The sequence below is a fragment of the Eurosta solidaginis genome, chromosome 4 (assembly GCF_040869045.1).
Source record: "Eurosta solidaginis isolate ZX-2024a chromosome 4, ASM4086904v1, whole genome shotgun sequence".
Classification (NCBI taxonomy): Eukaryota; Metazoa; Arthropoda; class Insecta; order Diptera; family Tephritidae; genus Eurosta; species Eurosta solidaginis.
In genome coordinates, this window is record NC_090322.1 from 233,975,868 (window position 1) to 234,001,170 (window position 25,303).

The 25,303-nt window shown below is 37.6% G+C and overlaps 2 protein-coding genes across 2 annotated transcripts in view; both read left to right on the top strand.

The window, feature by feature from the left end:
- On the top strand, positions 1-22,153 carry LOC137248805 (pickpocket protein 28-like). Its single transcript, XM_067779703.1, has 7 exons — positions 1-158; positions 6,270-6,470; positions 6,594-6,702; positions 6,768-6,916; positions 7,026-7,816; positions 9,456-10,170; positions 22,042-22,153. Exons 1-6 carry the CDS (start codon positions 1-3, stop codon positions 9,701-9,703), a joined length of 1,656 nt encoding a protein of 551 aa, XP_067635804.1. The 3' UTR covers positions 9,704-10,170; positions 22,042-22,153.
- Positions 21,899-25,303, top strand: part of ppk28 (pickpocket 28) — a 13,861-nt gene continuing 10,456 nt past the window's right edge. The window contains exons 1-2 of the mRNA XM_067779704.1: positions 21,899-21,965; positions 22,042-22,204. Coding sequence (XP_067635805.1) covers positions 21,899-21,965; positions 22,042-22,204 — 230 coding nt within the window. The remainder of the gene's footprint in view (positions 21,966-22,041; positions 22,205-25,303) is intronic.

Sequence of the window (25,303 nt, forward strand, 5' to 3'; positions counted from 1 at the left end):
ATGGTTGTACGCGAGCGGAAGTCTTCTGTACCTGGCTTATATAAAAAGCTAAAAAGGCTAAAGGACGCTTATAGAGAAAATACTACTGAGTTCCTAAGAAATTCAACAATACATGGATTATGCTATTTCAATAAACCCGAGCTGAATACATTGGAAAGGTAAGTAAAAAGGATAAGTGAAATTATGTATTTCGGAAGTATCTACACTCAGAGAAAAAATCGTTATAAAACGAACGAAACAAGTTCAAAATTAAGAACTTTCGTTGACAACAGTCTGTTAAGTACGTTTTTTCGTAACTCGTGACCGATGGGCTTGTTTTAAGAACGGTTTTTCCAAGCACACCCTTCGTATTTTATGACCAGTTTGGTATTGATGTGTGAACTTTCTGTGCTCATTTCAAGCACTACTTGGGCTTGATTTAAGATCTTTCGTTCTGATGCTTTGATAACGATTTGTGGTTGATTTAACATTTTTCGGTCTCAATTCAAGAACCGTTTGTGCTTTATTTTTGTGGGTGGCGAGGAGGGGGGGAGGGGGGGAGGGGAATTTTTCCAATTAGTACCCACTTATTAATTTTTTTATTAATAATAATTTTTTGTCGTTAATAAAAATATTAATAACAAAAAAATATTATTAAAGTCCAAAAATTAAAAAAACGCATAATAGGCATTTTTTATGGCTTTCTCTTATTAAGAAATTCTTCATTTTATACTCAGTTGAGCAGAGCTCAATAATTCATTACCAAAGACGGATAAAGCGATGAAATTTGGTAGGTGAGTTGAACTTATGACGCAGAATAGAAAATTAGTAAAATTTGGGACAATGGGCGTGGCACCGCCCACTTTTAAAAGAAGGAAATTTAAAAGTTTTGAAATCTGTAATTTTGCAGTCGTTGAAGATACCATGATGAAATTTGGCAGGAACGTTACTCCTATTACTATATGTATGCTTAAAAATAATTAGCAAAATCAGAGAACCACCACACTCACTTAAAAAAATTTTTTCTTTAAGTCAAATTTTAACAAAAAATTTAATATATTTACAGTATATAAGTAAATTATGTCAACATTCAACTCCAGTAATGATATGGTGCAATGAAATACAAAAATAGAAGAAAATTTCAAAATGGGCGTGGTTCCGTCCTTTTTCATTTAATTTGTCCAGGATACCTCTAATGCCATAAATCGAACAAAAATTTACCAATCTTTGTGAAATTTGGTAGGGGCTTAGACTCTAGGACGGTAACTGTTTTCTGTGAAAAAAGGCGAAATCGGTTGAAGCCACGCCCAGTTTTTATACGCAGTCGACCGTCTGTCCTTCCGCTCGACCGTTAGCACAATAACTTGAGCAAAAATCGATATATCTTTACTAAATTTAGTCCACGTCCTTATCTGAACTCCATTTATTGTTGGTGTAAAAAATGGCCAAAATCAGACTATGACCACGCCCACTTTTTAGATACCGAAAATTACGAAAAATGAAAAAAATGCCATAATTCTATACCAAATATGAAAAAAGGGATGAAACATGGTAAGTGGATTGGTTTATAGGCGCAAAATATAACTTAAAAAAAACTTTGCAAAATGGGTGTGACATCTACCATATTAAGTAGAAGAAAATGAAAAAGTTCTGCAGGTCGAAATCAAAAGCCCTTGGAATCTTGGCAGGAATACTGTTCGTGGTATTACATATATAAATAAATTAGCGGTACCCGACAGATGATGTTATGGGTCACCCTGGTCCACATTTCGGTCCATATCTCGAAAACGCCTTCACATATACCACCACTCCCTTTTAAAATACTCATTAACACCTTTCATTTGATACCCATATCGTACATGCACATTCTAGAGTCACCCCTGGTCCACCTATAGAACTAAGGCCCACTCCCTTTTAAAATACCCATTAACACCTTTCATTTGATACCCATATCGTACAAACAAATTCTAGAGTCACCCCTGCTCCACTGTTATGGCCAAATCTCGAAAAGGCGTCCACCTATAGAACTAAGGCCCACTCCCTTTTAAAATACCCACTAACACCTTTCATTTGATACCCATATCGTACAAACGCATTCTAGAGTCACCCCTGGTCCGCCTTTATGGCGATATCTCGAAAAGGCGTCCACCAATAGAACTAAGGCCCACTCCCTTTTAAAATACCCATTAACACCTTTCATTTGATACCCATATCGTACAAGGAGTAAATATAGTGTTAACTACTTTGTATTCTTTACTTTAATTTTTAAAAATAATTTTTATTGAGTTTTCGTGTTAACTTAAAATTTTTGAATAACTTCAAAAAAAGAAAATTCTAATTAGTTGGAAAATATCTAAACTCAAAAATAAACAAAAATAAATTTTTATACTTAAAATCAAAATAAAAGATTTTTAAAATATCAACTTGAATGTTGATATAATAACCAAGGCCCACTCCCTTTTAAAATACTCATTAACACCATTCATTTCATACCCATATCGTACAAACACATTCTAGAGTCACTCCTGGTCCACCTTTATGGCGATATCCCGAAATGGTGTCCACTTATAGGAGTATAGACCACCCCCTTTCAAATACTCTTTAATACCTTCCATTTGATACCCATGTCATACAAACAAATTCCAGAGTTACCCTAGGTTCATTTTCCTAGACGGTGATTTTCCCTTATTTTGTCTCCAAAGCTATCAGCTGAGTATGTAATACTCGGTTACACCCGAACTTAGCCTGCCTTACTTGTTATTGATGTAATCTGAATATGTACTTAAAACATTTCATAACAAGTTTGAGAATTACCCGGGCATATGTGAATGGAACTGAATGAAAAATATGAGTTAAAAAAATATAACATAAAAAAATCGTTTTAAAAAGCTTCAGAGTTTGACGGTGTTCGAAGCCGCGCCACACAATCGCAATCGCAACATCAACTGGGGCTGGGCTGGGCCACTACGAATGTTTGGTGGCTTGTGCCAATTGTTGTATTTAACATTGTAGTGCGCACGAATTGTACCGTTTCTTTTTTCTTGGGCTTAATTTAAGAACATCGTTCTCATTAAAGAACATTTGTTCATATTTTAAGACCAGGCGTTCTCTTTTCAAGAAAATGGTGTCAGTTCAAGAACAAGGTTGTTGTTTTAAGAACAGGTCGTTCGTTTTTCAAGAACAAAAAAGTAAGAACATGAAAAGTTTGAATTGAGTCCGGTGGTGCTGGATTTTAGAACGGCGTTTTTATCTGAGTGTAGCCAGTGAATTCATATAATAAGGTGTAATTTTTAGATAGTGACCCAGAATCCTTTTTGCGAGAACTTTCAAGTACTAAATTTTTATAAAAATATTCTAAAAAGCATTTACTGCCGTCTATAGCAAACAGGCAGAAAAGTGTAAAAAGTAAAATCTGCGAAAATTTAGTTTAAAAACAAATTTTCTCAATTAGAATAAAATTTTTCTAAGCGGGGTTGCCCCTCGGCAGTATCAAGCAAGTACTCCAAGTGTATTTCTGCCATGGAAAGCTCTCAGGGATAACTCATCTGCCTGGCAGATTTCGTTAGGAGTCGTCATAAAACAAGTAGGTTCCGTCTCTATGGAGGCTATCGCGCCTTACATTTTTATTTTTTTATTTATTTAGTTATTATTATTTATTTAGTTAATGAGTAAATTGTAATTGCAGAAATGTCTGGCATTAAAATTCCTAAAAGGCAGTAAGTCCGTTTTACTGCCTTTCTGTTATGGACGATAGTTTAAGTCTTTATTTCAAAATTGGTTTTTCAATGTTTTCGGTAAAGAGGTTTGGCATGTCTTGATGACCGGGAGGGGCCGTAAAAGTCTACTTCGCCCAGTAGGAATAAGCTAGCGACCTAAACATTTAGTAATCATAAACATAATTGCAAGCATTTCTTTACGATTAACAAAGTTGAAATGTGTATAAGATTAAGGCGGTGAGTATGAGGTATATATTTCGTTTGTCATATGATACCAATCTTCTGATCTGATTTGGTTTTATTTGATATGATCTCAATGGGTATGACATCATTCCGTATGATATGACTTATTTTGATATGATATAATACATAGATGATTGCTAATTAACCTTCATTTGCGAAATTCTCTAGTTCATTAAATAATTAGAATTAGTTCAACTAATTCCAATTAGATAATTGAAATTTTTATTCCAATGGTAAATCTAATTGCAATTAGTTGCCATTAGCAAAAATTGGTTTACCTTTACAATTAGAAATCTAATTGACTTCTGCTTATGCAATTAGATATTCAATTAGCTCGAATTAGAATCAATTAATTCGAGCTAATTTAATATCTAATTGCATTAGCAGAAGTCAATTAGATTTCTAATTATAAAGGTACCCCAATTTTTTTTTGTGCTAATGGCAACTAATTGCAATTAGATTTACCATTAGAATAAAAATTTCAATTATTTAATGGGAATTAGGTGAACTATTTCTAATTGTTTAATGAATTAGAGAATATAAACCAATTGCATCATTTGCTAATTCTAATAGGAATTTAACATGTATTATATAATGTTATAAAATATGGTATGTTCTTTCAAAATTGATATGTTGAGATTTTTGCATATGATATCATTATTTTGGTTTGGTTTGATTTGATGTCACCTCAATTGGTTTGAAATAATTTCATATGGTAATCAATATGATATGATGTGTTAGATTTGTCATATGATATCAACCTTTTGATTTCACTTAATTTGGCCTCAATAAGCTGTACATCCTTTCATATTATTTATGATACGAAATGACATGATGTTATATTCATTATATGACATGAAAATAAAATTGTATATCAAGTTTAATCCGGTTCTCAAAAACTATAAGTCTTTAAAAGAAATGAGATAGACCCCCTCATAAATATACCGATATGATCAGGATGATGAGCTGAGTTGATTTAGCACCCCTGTCTGTTTAAACGCAAACTAGTTCCTAGATTTTTGATATATCTTGAGGAAATTGGTAAAAGGGCAATTTCGGTGTCTGATTAATCATTTGTTGCAACCGACCGGATCGGACCACTTTAGCAGTCTATGTCTCTTTCAACCGATTTTTCGGATATGAGGGGTTTTGTCATTTCTTCTATTTTAACAGCTAGAAGCTTGGAATTTCAGCACATGCTCACATAAATAGCATGCTTTGTTGCCTGCAAAAATTGTAAGGATCGCTTATATACGTAATTTACATTCCAGGCAACCGATTGTTCAGGTTTTTCGTCATTTCTCCCAGATTCCTAGAACCTTGAAGTTGTAGCAGATGCTTCCATATATGAAATACGTTACTGTCTGAAAAAATCGCAAATATCGGTTAAATATATAACATATATCCCAAACAGCTGATTTTTCATGGCATGCTTGCTCAAATTTATTATATTTTAACGAATTTTAGGGAAGTTTCTGGTTAATATGCACCTTCTGCTAACATTTGTGTAGCAATACTCTTTTATTTACAACTCTACTATAGTAGCAGTACTTCACAATTACAATACTCGCGTACTTCACTAAAAGCTTATTAAAATTGAACTGATTCACTATTCCTCAGCTTGCGCTGCTTTTATACCCTCTGTTACCTCGGACACCCATTCCGCGAACAGGTGCTTATTTATTTCACCTATATGTATCTAATATTTAAGTTTTGTCTTCTAGTTATATGCGTGTGTATGTGTGAGTAATAAATTCTGCTCTTAGCTGCTGCCAACATATATATATGTGAAATATTCTCCTTGCTGTTACCTTCGCTGTTTACATGTATGCATGGTGATATTAATCTTTTGATTTGATGCGGCCTCAATATGTTTAATATCATTTCGTATGATATGACTTAATTTGACGATATGATGCTATTAAATATGGAATGTTTGTTCGTCACGTCGATGTCACGCCAATAACAAATGGATAATGAGCCGATAACTCGTGAAAAAAATGGGTAACACACAAATAACCCGCCGATAAAAATTCGATAGCTCGTCGATAATGTTTATTATCGAAAACAAATAGTTAACACTTTTCCAACAGATCGATAACATGCCGTTCGGTTTTGGTTTCTTACCTTTCCTTTTCTTTTCCCTCACTTAATTTTTTCCTTTTCCTTTAATCCCACCACTCTCACACATTACGTTTAGACCCACCCTTCAATTACATTCTGTATTTCCCCCTAGATCTTACCACTTCCAACACTCTTATCGTGAGAAAAGATGTTTACACATCGGAAACATTCCACATATTAAACTATTCAACTTTATTTTATTTTCAGACTTTTCTTCATGATAACGTTTATAGTTGCATTGATTGTGAGTACTCACTTCATTTTAAAAGTTACTGAGAAATGGGCATATTCACCGACTATTGCAAGTCTAAATCCTAAACCGGAGTTTATCACCGATGAACCGTTTCCTTCGCTAAGTATATGCAATATGAATCAAGCGCTCAAGAGCAAAGTGGCTAATTTTTCAGTGTAAGTGGGTTTGATTTGAAGAACTCCAGCTAATGGTGGAGTACAAAAATAATGGAAAGCATCGCAAATGATTTTGTGTATAGTATAAAGAAGACGATTATACTAAGATAAGAGTTTTTTCAGATATTCGGAAGATTATGCTATACTACAAACAATTTGCAATCGTAAAGTAAATATCACAGTTATCGAATCAATTAAAGACTGGGCCACAATCAAAGATTATATCCAAAAAGTACGTAAAAAAAATGAAAAAAACTCTAGTACTTTATGACTTTTTTTTAAACAAATTTGCTTTAGGTTTCTCAACCATGCCAGCGAATGCTTATCGATTGCAATTTTGGCGGTCTCAAATACAATTGTTCACATATCTTTCGAGCGGTTGTTATGTCCGAGGGTGTTTGCTGTATATTTAATTCTTTGGATCCAAAATTTAACTTCGTGGACGGGTAAGTTAAGTTTGTGATTATGCAATGAGAGACTTGGATGAACAACTGACAGCTTGCCTTGGAGTGGATGTAAAAGTTTTTAAACCATTTTCTTTTATTTTATCTGTAGCAATGCGGGACTAAGTAATGAGATACAATATCCACCGGATCACAAACCCGTCGATTGGACACTCGAAAATGGTTATCAAAATCCTTTACCTAAATATTTCACACCCATGAAAGCAGTGGGCAAAGGACAATCACTTGGCCTTAGGATCGTTTTAAATGTAGAGAGCGATGAATATTATTGTTCATCATCGAATAGTGTTGGCTTCAAAATCGCAATGCATAATCCGAATGAACGTCCAGATATATTTGAAAAGGGTCTACTAATATCACCTGGTTATGAGTCATTTGTACGTATTTTACCAACTAAAATGGATGCTGATGACAAATTACGCATATTAAAGCCGAAGAGTAGAAATTGTATTTTTCTTAATGAGTACAATTTAAAAACATTTGTACATTATTCATATGATAATTGTATGTATGAATGTAGAACAGCAATGGCGTTGCATTACTGTGGTTGTATTGCTGCATATATGGCACCAAGATCACCCAATTCATCTGTATGCCATTATGAAAATTGGAAATGTTTGGAAGATATTAAATTGGCTGCGAAAGTTAACGAGTTTGGTTGTACTCAGCGTTGTTGGCATAGTTGTATTTCGAAAACTTATCGTATGGATGTATTTGCTGCTCCATTGGAAAATGGTGCAATGGAAAATATGAGAACATTAATTGGTAATGCAAGTATTGATTATGTGAAAAGAAATATTGCGGTGGCAAGGTTTTATATTGAACAACTTACGTATACAAGTATTAAACAATCACCATACATCGGTCCACTCAATGTGTTGTGTAAGTGTGGGGATGGGTGACATAAGGTCAACAGCGATAACGTCAATTGGTCTTAAGACCACTTAAAATTACCACAAATCCAAATGAAGCTATGACTAATGGAAGGTGACATAAGGTCAACGGTAAAAAGGTCAATTGACGTTATGACAACTTCAAATGTCCATAAGATTAATTGGCCTTATTACACGTCATTTCAAATTTTCACTATCTTTCATCTAAATACGTTTTTCTTATTTAAAAGAAACCCACGCTGTACTTGTATTAAATCAAAAAACTAAAATGAGAATGGAATATAGAAAAAGTAGCGCCGCAGAGGAAAATTTGAAATAAAAACTCGAGCGATTTGTATTCCAAATTTTGTATAAACTTTTATTTGAATAACTTCTTCTTATCTCAGAGAGAGCCGCCTTGGGCCAGTTTTATCCAATTCTCTAACGACCATTTTGCCGCATCCGAAAATTTTACATAAAAACAGATTCTCTTTTCATTCGACTGAACAAAAATAGAGAGAAAACTGTAGGTCGTAATTGCAATTCAACATTTCAATACGTGGAGATGCGAAACAAAACAATTCACCTAATGGCCACTTGAGAAAAAGTGTTGAGTTTAGGACCATTTCGGGAAAGCAGGACGTTCATGGTGTTAATATTGCTAGCATTGTAACCATTGAAATGTGACGTTGTGATCAAATCCCAGAAATGTCTTCCTCTTGTGGCAATCGCACAGGAAGTGCTTACTGTTTCTACCTTCTCCTCGTCTCTACAGCGCCTGCAGTAATCATTATAGGGAGCATCTAGTCGTTGTAAATGCATACCGATTGCTATGTACCCGGTTGTAAGTCCGACGAAGTTGAATCCATATTATTAAGAATGGCTACATGGCCATCCACATTGTCTTTTCGTCCGAATAGCTTTCGCAACCACAGAGCAGAAAAATCAGCGCATTGCTTGGCCATTAGATTTATTGATTTCTGCCATTAATTTCTCTACGTCTCCAGGCAGCGCTATTGGGACTTGTGTCGACCTTTTCAGGATTCTTATTGCCACCTGCCTATCTGGGCATATCTCATAGAGGTACTGTTTTATTCTTCTAGATTTACGCTGTCGGCGTAACCGAAGGCAAGCTAGCGGGCTGCTCCCCCGTGTTGGCAGCTTCCCCCGTAGCAACTGCCTTCCGAGGGCGCTACCAACAGAGACATCAGGTTCGGCCGCCGCCCCCAATGCTCTCCTAGTGGAAGAAGTGAGCGATGCACAAAGCTCCGGCACCACTTGAAGCCTTTTACACCACCCTCATTAACCGCGGTGCGACTGGTAGAGGGGCCCTGCATCACATGAGAGCCGGTATCGTTAGAGTTTGATTTATTATTATTTTTGTTTAATTTGTACATAATAAGAATTTTACGAGTTGCTGAGAACGGGGTCGTCTACCCCAGGCAGAGATACGCTGTGAGGCCAGAGATATTAAAGAGCTGAGGAAGTAGTGGCACTGATTCCTGAACTGCTAGCGCGGGGTTTCTGTATTGGCTATTACCAGCCGGCACCCTCTAGGAGGGTTCAGTTCAAGGATTCTCTTCAGCTGTTGACCTTAACATATTCAATAAATGCAATCTATATTTTAACTCTTTTGATATCCTTTTCAGCAAGTTTTGGTGGACTCATCAGCGTTTTCTTTGGCTTCAGTTTTATATCACTAGCCGAAATCATTTACTACATTTGTATACGACCATGTCGAACATCAGCAACAAGGTCAAATCTAAAACACAAAAATTTAAATGGTGAAGTAAAATCACGAATACAATTAGCCAATCGATCGAAAATACATTACGTTAATCCATATAAAGGTTCGATGAATATGCCATTGAAAAGAGCGTCGATCCAACAGTATTAGCAAATATATAGACAAATTTCAAAATCTGGCAAGTACATATATATGTACATAAATCATTAAAAAGATTGTTTCCTAAAAGTTACAGGAACTTCTTAATTGCAGTTTTTAGCTCATCACCTCTAATAATCACTAAAGTATTTGTAGGAGCACAGCACAGGAACACCGATTCTAGCAGCACTCGACCATACTCGTATAAGAACATGCCTAGATACATACATATATATCCCTTTCTAATGGCCATGTAAAATAGTTATTGACACATCCTCATATGCATTTGCCAGCAAATATAAACCATTTGTCACATTCAAATATTGACCAAGTAACATTGATGCAGGCGTGACAGGATACTAACAAGTGACATTGCATCGAAATATAATTGCAAATGTAGAACATAAGCGAATATCCACCAGCGATATGCAACGGATAGTAATTTTTCGCGGTTATATGAAAGGTTGCATAGACGAATGGTAAGTGATGGAACGACACGAGTACTGAGTGAGTAGTATCGATATTTTTCCAAAAAATATCCGAGTATTTTGTATTCGATGCTATTTACCAAGTACTTAGTAAAGTATCGATACTTTAATCCGATATCTTACCTAACCTTCGTTGCACCGTGAAATTTTGTTGGATAGAGATAGCAGTTTTTACAGCAAGGGCGACTATATTTTAGTATTTAAAATGGAAGAAATAGCTGCATACATTTTCTATTTCTACGTCGATTACAGATTCACAGCACAGGTCCTGTAAAGGCAAATCTACTATTATCAACCTAATTTAGAGAAAATCTTAACACCGATGTTATATACACTGATTTCAGTAAAGCATTTGATAAAGTTTCCCACTCCCTGCTTAGAACGCAAAAAGTAATTTTTAACAAGTAAGGAAGGCTAAGTTCGGGTGTAACCGAACATTACATACTCAGCTGAGAGCTATGGAGACAAAATAAGGGAAAATCACCATGTATGAAAATGAACCTAGGGTAACCCTGGAATGTGTTTGTATGACATGTGTATCAAATGGAAGGTATTAAAGGGTATTATAAGAGAGAGTAGGCCGTAGTTCTATGGGTGGACGCCATTTGGGAATATCGCCATAAAGGTGGACCAGGGATGAATCTAGAATTTGTTTGTACGATATGGGTATCAAATGAAGGGTGCTAATGAGTGTTTTAAAAGGGAGTGGGCCTTAGTTCTATAGGTGGACGCCTTTTCGAGATATCGCCATAAAGTTGGACCAGGGGCGACTCTAGAATTTGTTTGTACGATATGGGTATCAAATGAAAGGTGTTAATGAGTATTTTAAAAGGGAGTGGTGGTAGTTTTACATGTGAAGGCGTTTTCGAGATATTGACCAAAATGTGGACCAGGGTGACCCAGAACATCATCTGTCGGGTACCGCTAATTTATTTATATATGTAATACCTGCCAAGATTCCAAGGGCTTTTGATTTCGCCCTGCAGAATTTTTTTCATTTTCTTCTACTTAATATGGTAGGTGTCACACCCATTTTGCAAAGTTTTTTCTAAAGTTATATTTTGCGTCAATAAACCAATCCAATTATCATGTTTCATCCCTTTTTTCGTATTTGGTATAGAATTATGGCATTTTTTTAATTTTTCGTAACTTTCGATATCGAAAATGTGGGCGTGGTCATAGTCGGATTTCGGCCATTTTTTACATTAATACAAAGTGAGTTCAGATAAGTACGTGAACTGAGTTTAGAAAATATATATCGATTTTTGCTCAAGTTATCGTGTTAACAGCCGAGCGGAAGGACAAACGGTCGACTGTGTATAAAAACTGGCTTGGCTTTAGCCGATTTCGTCCATTTTCACAGAAAACAGTTATCGGCATAAAAGCTATGCCCTTACTTTCGCAAGGATTGGTAAATTTTTGTTCGACTTATGGCATTAAAAATATCCTAGAAAAATTAAACGAAAAAGGGCGGAGCCACGGCCATTTTGAAATTTTCTTTTATTTTTGTATTTGGTTGCACCATATCATTACTGGAGTTGAATGTTGACATAATTTACTTATATACTGTAAAGATATTACATTTTTTGTTAAAATTTGACTTAAAAAAAATTTTTTTTTTTTAAGTGGGCGTGTTCGTCATCCGATTTGGCTAATTTTTATTTAGCATACATATAGTAATAGGGGTGACGTTCCTGCCAAATTTCATCATGATATCTTCAACGACTGCCAAATTACAGCTTGAAAAACTTTCAAATTACCTTCTTTCAAAAGTGGGCGGTGCCACGCCCATTGTCCAAAGCTTTACCAATTTTCTATTCTGCATCATAAGTTCAACTCACCTACCAAGTTTCATCGCTTTATCCGTCTTTGGTAATGAATTATCGCACTTTTTCGGTTTTTCGAAATTTTCGATATCGAAAAAGTGGGTGTGGTTATAGTCCGATATCGTTCATTTTAAGTAGTGATCTGAGATAAGTGCCCAGGAACCTACACACCAAATTTCATCAAGTAACTTCAAAAGTTACTCAAGTTATCGTGTTAACGGACAGACGGACGGACGGATGGACATGGTTCAATCAAATTTTTTTTCGATCCTGATGATTTTGATATATCTATCTCGATTCCTTTATACGTGTACAACCAACCGTTATCCAATCAAAGTTAATATACTCTGTGAACTCTGCTCATTTGAGTATAAAAAAGCTCTTTCAAATGTTATTATTGTTCCCTCTGGCATCCCACACGGCAGTTATCTCGGTCCACTTCTGTTCTTGCCATTAATTAATGATATCTGTTGTACCACATTAAAATATTCCAAAATTTTAATGTATGCTGATGATGTAAAACTTTTTAGGTCCTATGCGTCTATTAATGAACGTCGATTTCTTCAAACGTATTTAAACTGCTTAGTTGCTTGGTGTAACGCAAACTCAACGCCGCTGAATCTCAATAAATGTAAATTCATGTACCTCTCTCGAAGATCTTTGCCAGCAGCCTCTTATGTAATTAATAATTTTTGTTTTGCATCAGTAAATTATTTTGTTGACTTGGGAGTTACAATGGATGCTAAACTTAGTTTCAACCTTCATATTATGGCTACTGCCAATAAGTCTAGAGGTGTTCTATCATTCGTGAAACGACGGTCTAAAGAATTTAGTGACCCTTATGTAACTAAAGCCCTTTTTACCACATTAGCTAGACCGATACTAGAATACGGATCAATAGTTTAGAATCCGCGATATCAAGTTAATGCAGATAGACAGAGTCAATACATAAGCAACTTTTACTTTTTTCTTTAAGGAATTTTCATTGGGACTCTGGGTATAATCTTCCACCTTATACTAGTCGGTTAAAGCTTATCAATCTTCCAACTCTCGCAAGTCGTAGAGAAATGCTAGGCGTATTATTCATGGATAAACTACTGAATGGACTGATTTCTAGCCCCTTTCTTTTGAACGAAGTAAACTTCAATGTCCCATCGCGAGTGTCAAGACATTACAAACCTCTTCTTTTGGGGCAGTGCAGAACTAATTTCGTGACCCTTATGAAATTTAAGTGAACTTTATCGGCGCTTGTTTCATGATTTTAACTCTCATTCGAACTCGTTTTATATAACAGATTCACTTTTTACTATAAAGAGAACTGTCCTATCCTATCTTAACTCGTAACAAAATAAAAAAAAAATAAAAAATTTTATATAAAATATTCACTTATTTTACAATGTAGTACATATATGTATTACTAGCCTTTACCCGCGGCCCCCGTCCGCAAGGAGAAATTTAAATATATGGGCTATTCGCGTTAGCCTGCTTATTATCTGTTTAAAATTTTGTTTTCTGTCTAATGCATTTTATTTTTGTAATTGAGTAAAAAAAAGAACTGAATGAGCTGATAACCTGATAGAATCCCAATTGATCACGAAATTATCCAGAAAAAGCTACGAAATGACCCGCACGCTATCGCGGACGGATCCCGAAAACCATCCAGAAATGCCCCAAAAGCGTCTCCAAAAGTTCCCCGAATAGTCCCAAAAAAACCCGAAATGACAGCGACACGATTCTAGACGTATCCAGAGACCCACACAGAAATGATCCCTGAAGGTGTTCCAAAATGATCCCGAAAACGTTCCGAAATGACCCTGACGGGCTCCCGGGCGGATCTTAAAAGCCATCCAGAAAATATCCAGGAAGGGTCCCTAAATTATCCCGACATACTCCAGAAAAAGTTCCGAAATGGCTCCGAGGGGATCCACGACAGATCGCGAAAACCATACAGAAATGATTCCGGAAGGATCCCAAAATGATCCCGAAATAGTCCGGAAATGACCCAGATGGGATCCCGCACAGATCCAGAAATGATCCCGGAAGGGTGCAAAACTATCCCGGAAAAGTAATATAAAATCCCGAAATGGCTCCTACGGCATCCCGGACGGATCCAGGAATGATCTCGGAAGGGTCCCCAAATGATCCCAAAATAGTCCCGAAATGAACCTGATGGATCCGGCAAACCATCAAGAAATTATGCCGAAAGGGTCCCAAAATGATCCCGAAATAATACAGAAAAAGTCACGAAACGACCCCTAGAGGATCCCCAAATGATCTCGCATTATCCCCGAAAAGGTCCCGAAATAACCCTGACAGGATCCCGGACAAATCCCGAAAACCATCCATAAATGATGCCGGAAGGAATCCCAAATGATTCCGAAAAAGTCCCGCATTGATTCCGACGGGATCCCGAACGGATACCGAAAATCATCCAGAAGTGATGCCGGAAAAGTTCTCAAATGATCACCTAATAGTCCCGAAATTACCCTTAAGGGGTCATGGACGGATCCCATAAACCATCCAGAAATGATCCCGATATAGACCCGAAGAAGTCCCGAAATGACCCTGACGGGATCTCGAACGCACCCCTAAATGACCCCGACGGGATGGAGGACGAATCCCAAAAACCATCCAGAAATGATGTCGGAAGGGACCCCAATGATCCCGAAAAAGTCCCGCAATTATTCCGACGGGATCCTGAACGGATACCAAAAACCATCCAGAAGTGATGCCGGAAAGGTCCTCAAATGCTCACCTAATAGTCCCAAAATTACCCTGACGGCATCCCGGACAAATCCCGAAATCCATCCAGAAATGATCTTGGGAAGGTCCAAAATGATCCCGAAATAGTCTCGGAAAAGTCCCGAAATTACCCTGACGGGTTCCCGGACGAATCCCGAAAGCCATCCTTAAATGATCCCGAAAAAGCCCCGAAATTACCCTGACGGGATCCCGAAAGGATTCCGAAAACTATCCAGAAATGATGCCGGAAAGGTCCTCAAATTATCCCCTAATAGTCCCGAAATGACCGTGACGGGATCCCGAACGGATCCCGACAACTATCCAGAAATGATGCCGAAAGGGTCCGCAAATGATCCCGTATTAGTAGAGAAAAAGTCCCGAAATAACCCCGACGGGATCCCGGACGGATCCCCAAAACCAGCCAGAAATGATGCCGAAAGGGTTCCCAAATGTTCCCGTATTAGTCGCGAAAGTCCCGAAATGAACCCGACGGGATCCCGGACAAATCCCGAAAACCATCCAGAATATATGCCGGAAGAGCCCCCAAATGATCCCGAAAAAGTCCCCAAATTACCCCTACGAGATCCGGGACGGATCCCGAAAACCATCCAGAAATGTTGCCGGAAGAGCCCCCAAATGATCCCGAAAAAGTCCCCAAATAACCCCGACGAGATCCCGGACGGATCCCGAAAACCATCGAGAATTGATGCCGAAAGGGTTCCCAAATGATCCCGTATTAGTCGCGAAAAAGTCCCGAAATAACCCCGACGGGATCCCGGACGAATCCCGAAAACCATCCAGAAATGATGCCGGATGAGCCCCAAAATGATCCCGAAAAAGTCCCCAAATGACCCGACATACTCCAGAAAAGGTTCCGAAATGGCTCCGAGGGAATCAACGACGGATCGCGAAAACCATACAGAAATGATTCCGGAAGGATCCCAAAATGATCCCGAAATAGTCCGGAAATGACCCAGATGGGATACCGCACAGATCCAGAAATGATCCCGGAAGGGTCCAAAAACTATCCCGGAAAAGGAACAAAAAATCCCGAAATGGCTCCTACGGCATTCCGGACGGATCCAGAAATGATCTCGGAAGGGTCCCCAAATGATCCCAAAATGGTCCCGAAATGACCCTGATGGATCCGGCAAACCATCAAGAAATTATGCTGGAAGGGTCCCCAAATGATCCCGAAATAAAACAGAAAAAGTCACGAAACGATCCCAAGAGGATCCCCAAATGATCCCGTATTAGCCCCAAAAAAGTCCCAAAATGACCCTGACGGGATCCCGAAAGGATTCCGAAAACAATACAGAAATGATGCCGGAAAGGTCCTCAAATGATCCCCTAATAGTTTCGAAATTACCGTGACGGGATCCCGAAAGGATTCCAAAAACTATCCAGAAATGATGCCGGAAAGGTCCTCAAATGATCCCTTAATAGTTCCGAAATGACCGTGACGGGATCCCGAACGGATCCCGACAACTATCCAGAAATTATGCCGAAATGGTCCGCAAATGATCCCGTATTAGTCGAAAAAAAGTCCCGAAAGGACCACGACGGGATCCCGGACGAATCCCAAAAACCATCCAGAAATGATGCCGGTAGGTATCCCAAATGATCCCGAAATAGTCCCGAAATGACCTCGTCGGCATCCCGGACGGATCCCGAAATGATATCGGAAGGGTCCCCAAATGATCCCAAAATGGTCCCGAAATGACCCTGATGGATCCGGCAAACCATCAAGAAATTATGCCGGAAGGGTCCCCAAATGATCCCGAAATAAAACAGAAAAAGTCACTAAACGACCCCTAGAGGATCCCCAAATGATCCCGTATTAGCCCCAAAAAAGTCCCAAAATGACCCTGACGGGATCCCGAAAGGATTCCGAAAACAATAGAGAAATGATGCCGGAAAGGTCCTCAAATGATCCCCTAATAGTCCAGAAATGATGCCGAAAGGGTCCGCAAATGATCCCGTATTAGTCGAAAAAAAGTCCCGAAAGGACCACGACGGGATCCCGGACGAATCCCAAAAACCATCCAGAAATGATGCCGGTAGGTATCCCAAATGATCCCGAAATAGTCCCGAAATGACCTCGTCGGCATCCCGGACGGATCCCGAAAATTATCCAGAAATGATGCCGGAAAGGTTCCCAAATGATCCCCTAATAATCCCGAAATTACCCTATTGGGATCCCGGACGGATCCCGAAAACCATCCAGAAATGATTCCGAAAGGGTTCCCAAATGATCCCGTATTAGTCGCGAAAAAGTCCCGAAACGACCCCCACGGGATCCCGGACGGATCCCGAAAACCATCCAGAAATGATGCCGAAGGGGTTCCCAAATGATCCCGTATTAGTCGGGAAAAAGTCCCGAAATGCCCCCGACGGGATCCCGGACGGATCCCGAAAACCATCCAGAAATGATGCCGGATGAGCCCCAAAATGATCCCGAAAAAGTCCCCAAATGACCCCGACGAGATCCCGGACGGATCCCGAAAACCATCCAGAAATGATGCCGGAAGAGCCCCCAAATGATCCCGAAAAAGTCCCCAAATGACCCCGACGATATCCCGGACGGATCCCGAAAACCATCCAGAAATGATGCCGGAAGAGCCCTCAAATGATCCCGAAAAAGTCCCCATATGACCCCGACGAGATCCCGCACGGATCCCGAAAACCATCCAGAAATGATGCCGGAAGGGTCCCCAAATGATCGCGAAATAGTCCCGAAATGATTCCGGAATAGTCCCGAAAATGTTCCAAAATAACCCCGACGGGATTCCGGACGGATCCCGTAAACTATACAGAAATGATCCCGGAAGGGTCCCAAAATGATCCCGAAATAGTCCCGAAAAAGTCCCGAAATTACCCCGGCGTAATCCCAGACCGATCCCGAAAACCATCCAGAAATGATCCCGGAAGGGTCTCGGTATGACCCTTACGGGATTACAAATAAGGTGAAGCTAATTATAAAACCATGTTAATAAGGCAGCAGGCGCATTGGAGCGAATAAAAAGTTAGATAGAAACATACAGGTAAAGCTAATAAAAGCGTGCTAATAAAAACAATTGATGGAGGGCGGATGGCGGGAGTAGAGGAGAGGACCACTGATCGTTCCTCCAAAATTGTCTAGATCTCGTTCTGTATGTACCAGATACCAAAAACTATTGATTTAGGAGAAAATTTAAATTGAGTTATAACAATTTATGGATTTTACACCAGAGGGGGAGATAAAGGGGGGCGGGCGGAGGGTGTCACTGCTTACTTTGTAAGCCCTCGACTTATTTGACCCCTTGAGTCTGTGATATTGGTGAAGGCCAGTATACGTAAAGTTATAATGTGTAAAAATTATGAAAAATAATTTCTCGAAGGGTCGTGGGACCCCCACCCCTCTTTCCATGTTCGAAAAAAATTTCGCTAGTAGACTACTGTCTGTGTCCCAAATTTCATCAAAATCCGTGTAGCCATTCTGGCGTGATTCAGTCGCAAAGACGAAAAAATATAATAATTAAATTATAACTGTTCCTAGGGGGCGGGGACCACGCCCCTTTTGAAAAATATATAGCTAGTAGATCCTTCTAGACTATTGGCTATATGTGTGCAAAATTTCATCCAAATCGGTCCAGCCGTTCTTGCGTTATTGAGTCACAAAGACAAACGTCTGGACAAACATCCAAACATCCAAACATCCAAACATCCAAACATCCAAACATCCAAACATCCAAACATCCAAACATCTAAACATCCAAACATCCAAACATCTTAACATCCAAACTTTCCCATTTATAATATATATTAGATTTCCTACTGTTATGTATAATACTCAGCTGATGATATTTATTCTGTAGCTGAGCAGTGTTAGATCTCAACGCTTAACAAACCTCCGCCTATCAACAACTCGGCAAAAACAAAATCTGTGCGTCATGCGGATGCGCCCCTCCTGTCGGTTGGGCGGGCTTTGGAGGGTATTTATCCGATGGGTTTATTATTATTATAAATAGGTATCCGGATAGCGTTCCTGTTAGGTTTTTTCGGGAACTGCACCAGAGATCGATCAATTCTGAAAGTATCAGATTAAGGATGCGATTGCATAAATTGATAGATTTTTGCCTAGTACACTATTTTTCTGGGTAGTGGACAAGGGACTAATTATGCGAAATCATTTAATTTATGAGGAGTTTTTTGTAATTCGTCCAAATTAATATTTCGCATACATTTGTTTGGGAAGCGAATTCCTAGAAATTTGGATAATGGAAAGGAGAGAGAGGAAGAAAGAGGAAAGAGCCTGAGAAAAAGTTAGAGTTAGATGAAGATAAAGACATGGAGAGGAGGAGGGCAGGGTGAAGGGGAAGGAACTAAAGGGGGAGAGAGGAAGGAAGATAAAAAGACGGAGAAGGTGAAGGAGACATTGAGAGGGAGGTTAGATAAGGTTAAACTGGCCGGTCCGTTAGGATTTCACATTGACTGAATGAGTTCGTAGTGGTACCAGAAGTTCCTTTAATGACGAAACTGAAAAAACCCTATCAAAAACCATCACCTATGTTATAAAATAATTCCATCCTCTAGGCAAATACTAGAAGCTTTCTGGGACTTATGCCAATTGCTGCTTCTAAACCTGAAAACTGTATCACCCTTAGTAGCTAGAGTCTATGCCTGCCAAGCGCAGGACACGAGCACAAAATGAGCTCGATCGTTTCCTCTTCCAACCTACACTTCCTGCATCTACATCTTTGACCAAGTCTAATTTGAAGACACGTGACGCTAGAAGGCAGTGTCCAATCAGAGTATCCCCGTCATGAGTATACAGACCTATTTTTTATAATGATAGGAGTAATTTTGTTAGTCTAAGACCCACACATGATTTTCGATACCTTACAGCCCCATCTCCTAATATTGCCCAAATCAATTGGAACGTCTGCGGAGCAAGCTTCGAGGGATGAACCCTTTTAAGCTAGTTTATCCGCGTTTTCATTCCCATCTTTTCCCATATGCGCTGGGACCCAGTATAAATGTATGTTTCTACAAGCGCAAATAGGGAACTAAGTACTCTGTTAGTTATGTATTTGATTACGATATATGTACTAATATGGCAATATGGCATGCGTTCAAACTGCCCGAGACCTTGAGTCTCATTGCAAGCATCGAAAGCATGCATATCCCTTCCAATCTTTTGAGGTAGGTTCTTTTTTGTGTAGCTGTCCACCAAACAAGGACTCCATAGTATATGATGGACTTTACAATCGCTGTAAATACCCAAAGAGAGAGAGAGAAGGCGAGAGATTTCACGTACACCCTGGCATTCTTGCACATACATACAATGCCGTCGGGGCCATCTTTACTCTTTCCTCCAAGTTGAGCTTCCATGTCTAGAATGATTCCATAGAACAACCTTTCAAAAGTCATGCAGGTAAACCAAAGTTAGGGCAGAACAACGTCTGCCGGATTTGTTGGTTTTTACTTAAAAAATTGTGATAAAATATTGGATGAATCATAGCACCACAATTTTAGGTATACAATCGTACATTAGCCATGTGGCTGCAAGCTATTCGTTACATCTCTAGTAAACATTTCTAAATATTAGGTACGTAACAGAGTTTCCAATCCGATACGTGTGAACTTCAGATTGTTTAGGATTTCCGGTTCCTCTTTCGGTTCCGAGTATTCGGAATCGCACGTAGAACGGAAGTCGATCAGTATATAGGTTTGATGGGAAATATATAGAGCTTACGCAAGCGCGTTAGCCAATTCGGTTTCTTAGCAAGGCATAATTCCAGCCTTACCCACTAATTACAGAAACTTTTAATATTATTACATATATACTATTCTATTCGTCATCCTATCAAATTTAGTGGCCTTTTTCACTTTCGATTTCGGTTTACACTCTGATCCAAATTGAAGAAATTTGTTATACTAAAAGAAAAAGTCTGGTAAAATAAACCGAAATACGGGTCAATTAAACCGAAATTTCTGTAAATTTTTATCCATCGCAACAAGATGTTGAATCAACTGCGCACAAATCGTTAATTCGCAATTGACCGTTTTAGTTAGTACTCAAATGAACAAATAAGTTGTTGCGAAAGCTTTGTATGAAAGTACCTATGTTGTCATATAAATAAATAAATGTAAGGCGCGATAACCTCCGAAGAGATTTAAGGCCGAACTTCTCTTCCACTTTGCGTCGTGCTCCTTTTTAATTTTTCTTACACATTGGCGGGACGCGATCTACTTGTTTTATGCCGACTCCGAACGGCATCTGCAAGGCATATTAATTTTCACTGAGAGCATTTCATGGCAGAAATACACTCGGAGTGCTTGCCGAACACTGCCGAGGGGCGACACCGCTTAGAAAATATTTCTTCTAATTGAAAAAGCTTGTTTATAAAATTTTGATGTTGCTCGATAACTGAAAAACTAGTTTTTTATTGTTTTCCCATTTTGTGTGTTTTTTCGATTTGATGGTTTTCTTATTTTGGTGTTTTTTTTAACAAGTGGCACCATCGTCATAAGTACAAAGTAGAGAGCGCAGTGAGCGTAAAATTCTCTTTGAAATTTGCTCATGTATTGACAGTTAATCGCCGTTGAAATGACCTGTAAGATCAGTTGTGTTAACAGAAAAATCAATTAGATTGATTAGGAATCTGTTAATTTTACAAAATTTTGTTAACTTAAGAGCGACAATTGCTCTTCTTTGAAATGACTAAACTCATTTGTTCGCTTGACAAAGAACTCGGCTGAATTAACCATAATTCGATCAATTTCACCGAATCTCCGTTAAGTCAAGAACAATAGAACCGATTTGTTGATTTTACTAGCACCATTTCTTTTAGTGTAGTTCTGACTCCAAGTCCGATTTTGGCAAGTTCGCTTCCGTTACATCCCTACATACTACAAACATAACTTTGTGCAAAATTAATTTAACCTTTTGAATGGCGTGCCTCCTAGCGTTTTGTACGTACCTATTTAGTTTTTTACATATTTGCTCTTAGTCAATATAATTTTTAATGGTTTAGAAAATATTTAACGCTCTTCGAGTGACTTTTTAATAAGCCAAAAAAAAAATGTAAAACGAGTTGTGCATTTAAAATATACAAATTGAAAGATTCTTAATTACAGTTAGGTGTTGGTAGAGCTTTTCGTACAACATGATATTTTCGTCCGAAGAAAATTTGGTGCAATTTAAGCCAAAATTTCCGGCTGACAAAAACCAAGGTTTTGATAAAAAGGAAAATAAAATTTCAATATGTTTATTTAACTTTTTTTGTAAATTTTTTTTTTCGTCTTTTAGCGCGCACAAAACATAAAAGCAGTGATTGCTCGAGTGAGGAAATTATCGATGAAGGACTTTGTAATCGAGTTGCTATTAAGAAAAGTATTAAATATTATTTACAAAATACCACGCTACATGGTTTGAAATATATAGCGGAGGATAAAATAACTTTGTCGGAAAGGTAAGAGGTTTTAATTGTACATATTTGAAATAGAGAGAAAGCCAAGAGTCTAGACGGATCTAAGGTCGACTCCATTTTCATCAAAAAGGGAAGGCCGAAGTCTTCTTCGATAGGATTTTTATAAAATTTGGAACACGGCAGTACTGGGGGCCTACTCTGTATTGCGATGCGAAAGAAAAAATACGCGAAATCGCAAAATCGGTACTCTGTATCTTGACATTCGCATGTATATTTTGACTTTCGCATTCACATTTTGCCCATTCGCAATTTTTCTCCCTTTTCGCATTGCCGGCACTCTGTAAAGCGAAAGCGAATGTCAAACAGCATTCATTTTCGCATTTTTCTTGCTACAAGTAATAGGCATTCGCATTGTTCAAATATGTAAGTATTAATTGATGATTTTATAAATTGATATCTTTATATTCATTTAAAAATATATAGGACAACTCAAAAAACAAAACAAACACAAAAGCAACAATTTGTAATCCTAGTGGACTTAAAATACATAAATAAATAACAATTAAATCGAAACCACTTTTTTATAAAGCATTTCTATTTGAAATCATGTCATTTTTTATTTGTTCTCTGATACAACTAGCAATATTTCCCATTCTATGATTTTCCACGTTTTCTGTATTTATCACGTTCACTTCTTCCAGTTCAATTTCTGAACTGGGAAGATTTCTTCATTTAAATCAATCCTTTCTTCATTTAAATCGTTCCATAATGCTACAGAATCCTTTTTTTAATTTGTTCAACAAAAATTGATCGTTTGCCGAAATTGTAATCGCCTTGCTTCTTTTGTTCTCTTTCTTTGAGTTTGGTCAGTGATGCATACTCAAGCAAAAAATTAGCGAAAAATAAAAAAGCGACATTGTTAGCGATGCGATAGCGCTACAGAGTTCCAATTACCTTTCGCATCGCACTGCCTTTCGCATCGCAATACAGAGTAGGCCCCCTGGCTATAATTTTTGAATAGAGAGCGAGGGTGCTACGTCTTTGTAAACAGCTACTTTTTAAATAAATATTCATCGTTATGACGCTAAATGGTGTGATGGTAGCGTGCCCCGCCTATACCCCGAAGATCCCAGGCAAAGCAACATAAAAAGATTCGAAACAAATTTTTTTCAGTTATATGAAAGTTTTTCTAAGTCGGGTGGCCCCTCGGCAGTGATTTGGTAAGCACCCCAACTGTATTTATTGCTGCCGTGAACAGCTTCTCAGTGAAAACTTATCCGCCTGGCAGATGCCGTTCGGAGTCGACTTAAAATATGTAGGTACCATGCCGCCGATGTGTAGGAAAAATCAAAGAGGAGCACGTAGCAAATTGGAAGACGGGCTGGGCCTAAAATCTCTTCGGAGGTTATCACGCTTTGCATTTATTTATTTATGACGCTAAGTTGGCCTTGATTGCGGATAATTCTGGAAATATTTCGTGGTAGATTGGAAATTTATCGGTACTATTTTGGAATTGTGTTCGGGATCGTTTCCGATCTCATTTTGGATCTCTCATAATCACTTCGAGAGAGTTGGAATGGCTTAAGGTACACTTCGCAACAAGTTCGGAATTGTTTTTGGTATCGTTTCGAAATATTTGGACATATTTTCAGGACTATCTCTGAGTAATTTCAGATTTTTTTCTTAATCATTATTCTTTTACTTTTAATACGATACAATAGAAATAACTTTGGGACTGCTTTCGAGACTGGTTTTATATAATAGTCCCGAGACTTTTCGAACATTTCTGAATGTTTTAATGACCATTAAGAACTATTTCGAGATAGTCTTGGGACTATTTTAATATTCGAATCATGTTCGTAAGCTTAAATCATGTGATTATTTATATCTAGAGTTGTAAAAATTTACAATCATTTTGACTTACAATCAACTACTACACTTCTTATTTTATCAATCGACATGAACACATTGTAATCAAATTTGTTTGCATTTTTATCATTGTAAAAATTAAAATCTACAATCGACTTGATTTTAACCATTTCGTTTGCAACCAACCTGATTGAATTTAGAGACGAAATCAAATACCATGATGTGATTGCAAAACGCCCAGTATTTCAGAATGATTGCATTTAGTGAGTGATTGTAATAAGAATTTTTTTTTGATAAATGTTTGTAGCGGAGACATGCTTGCAATCAATGATTATAACAGAAAAATTATTGAAATCACAAGCATAGAAATTATTGTAGGCTTTCATTTTTATAAATCAATGATTGTTCAACCAAAGATTGCAGTCGTACTCAAAAATGATTGTGGATTGTAAATTTAACAATCATAAAATTTCATTGCAAAATTTAACACCCCTGTTAAAATAGAGGAGCCTACGAACCTTTTTCTAGGATTTATTGAAGTTATACTTCTTTAGGCGCGTTACGAAAAAATGATAAGAGTGAAATTTAAAAAAATTTGACAAATAAGGGACAGGTTGAAACTGAAGTTCGTTCTCGTTAAAATTTTTAAGCGTTTCGTTAAAATTCTTAAACAAAAGTTAATTTTTTGTTTGTTTGTATGTATGTACATATATGCTAATGTTAAAGAGACTTAATCCTGTTATATAAAAAAAGAAGGAAGTACATATGGTGTATTCCATCCCATTTCGACCAATTTTGAACCCTACCCCTTTAGAATTGGCTGAAAGTTTTTCTTCTTTTTCTAGCTTACGAAAGACGTTTTTCAGAATTTTTTCAAATTTTTTCATCCAACTCAAAATTTTCCGAAAAGTACATTTAAAAAAAAAAAAGATCCCAAACGGTCAATTTTTGAAAAGGTTATAGCATTTTGAAAAAAACTTTTTTTTTTTTTTTAATTTCATAACTTATGTTGAGTTGGACACCGTTTTTGTTTTCAGAATGCTATAACTTTTTCAAAAATTGACCGTTTGGAATCTTTTTTTTTTAAATTTGTTTTTAAATGTACTTTTCGGAAAAAATACAAAAAAATTTTTAGTTTTTTTTTTTCAATTAAATAAAAAAAAAATAATAATCGGCCCACTCCGGGATTAGTGGGGATGATTGCAGAATTGATTGAAGTTTTTTATGAGACAAAAAAAAAAAAAAAAATGGCGAAATTCGAAAAATCTCGAA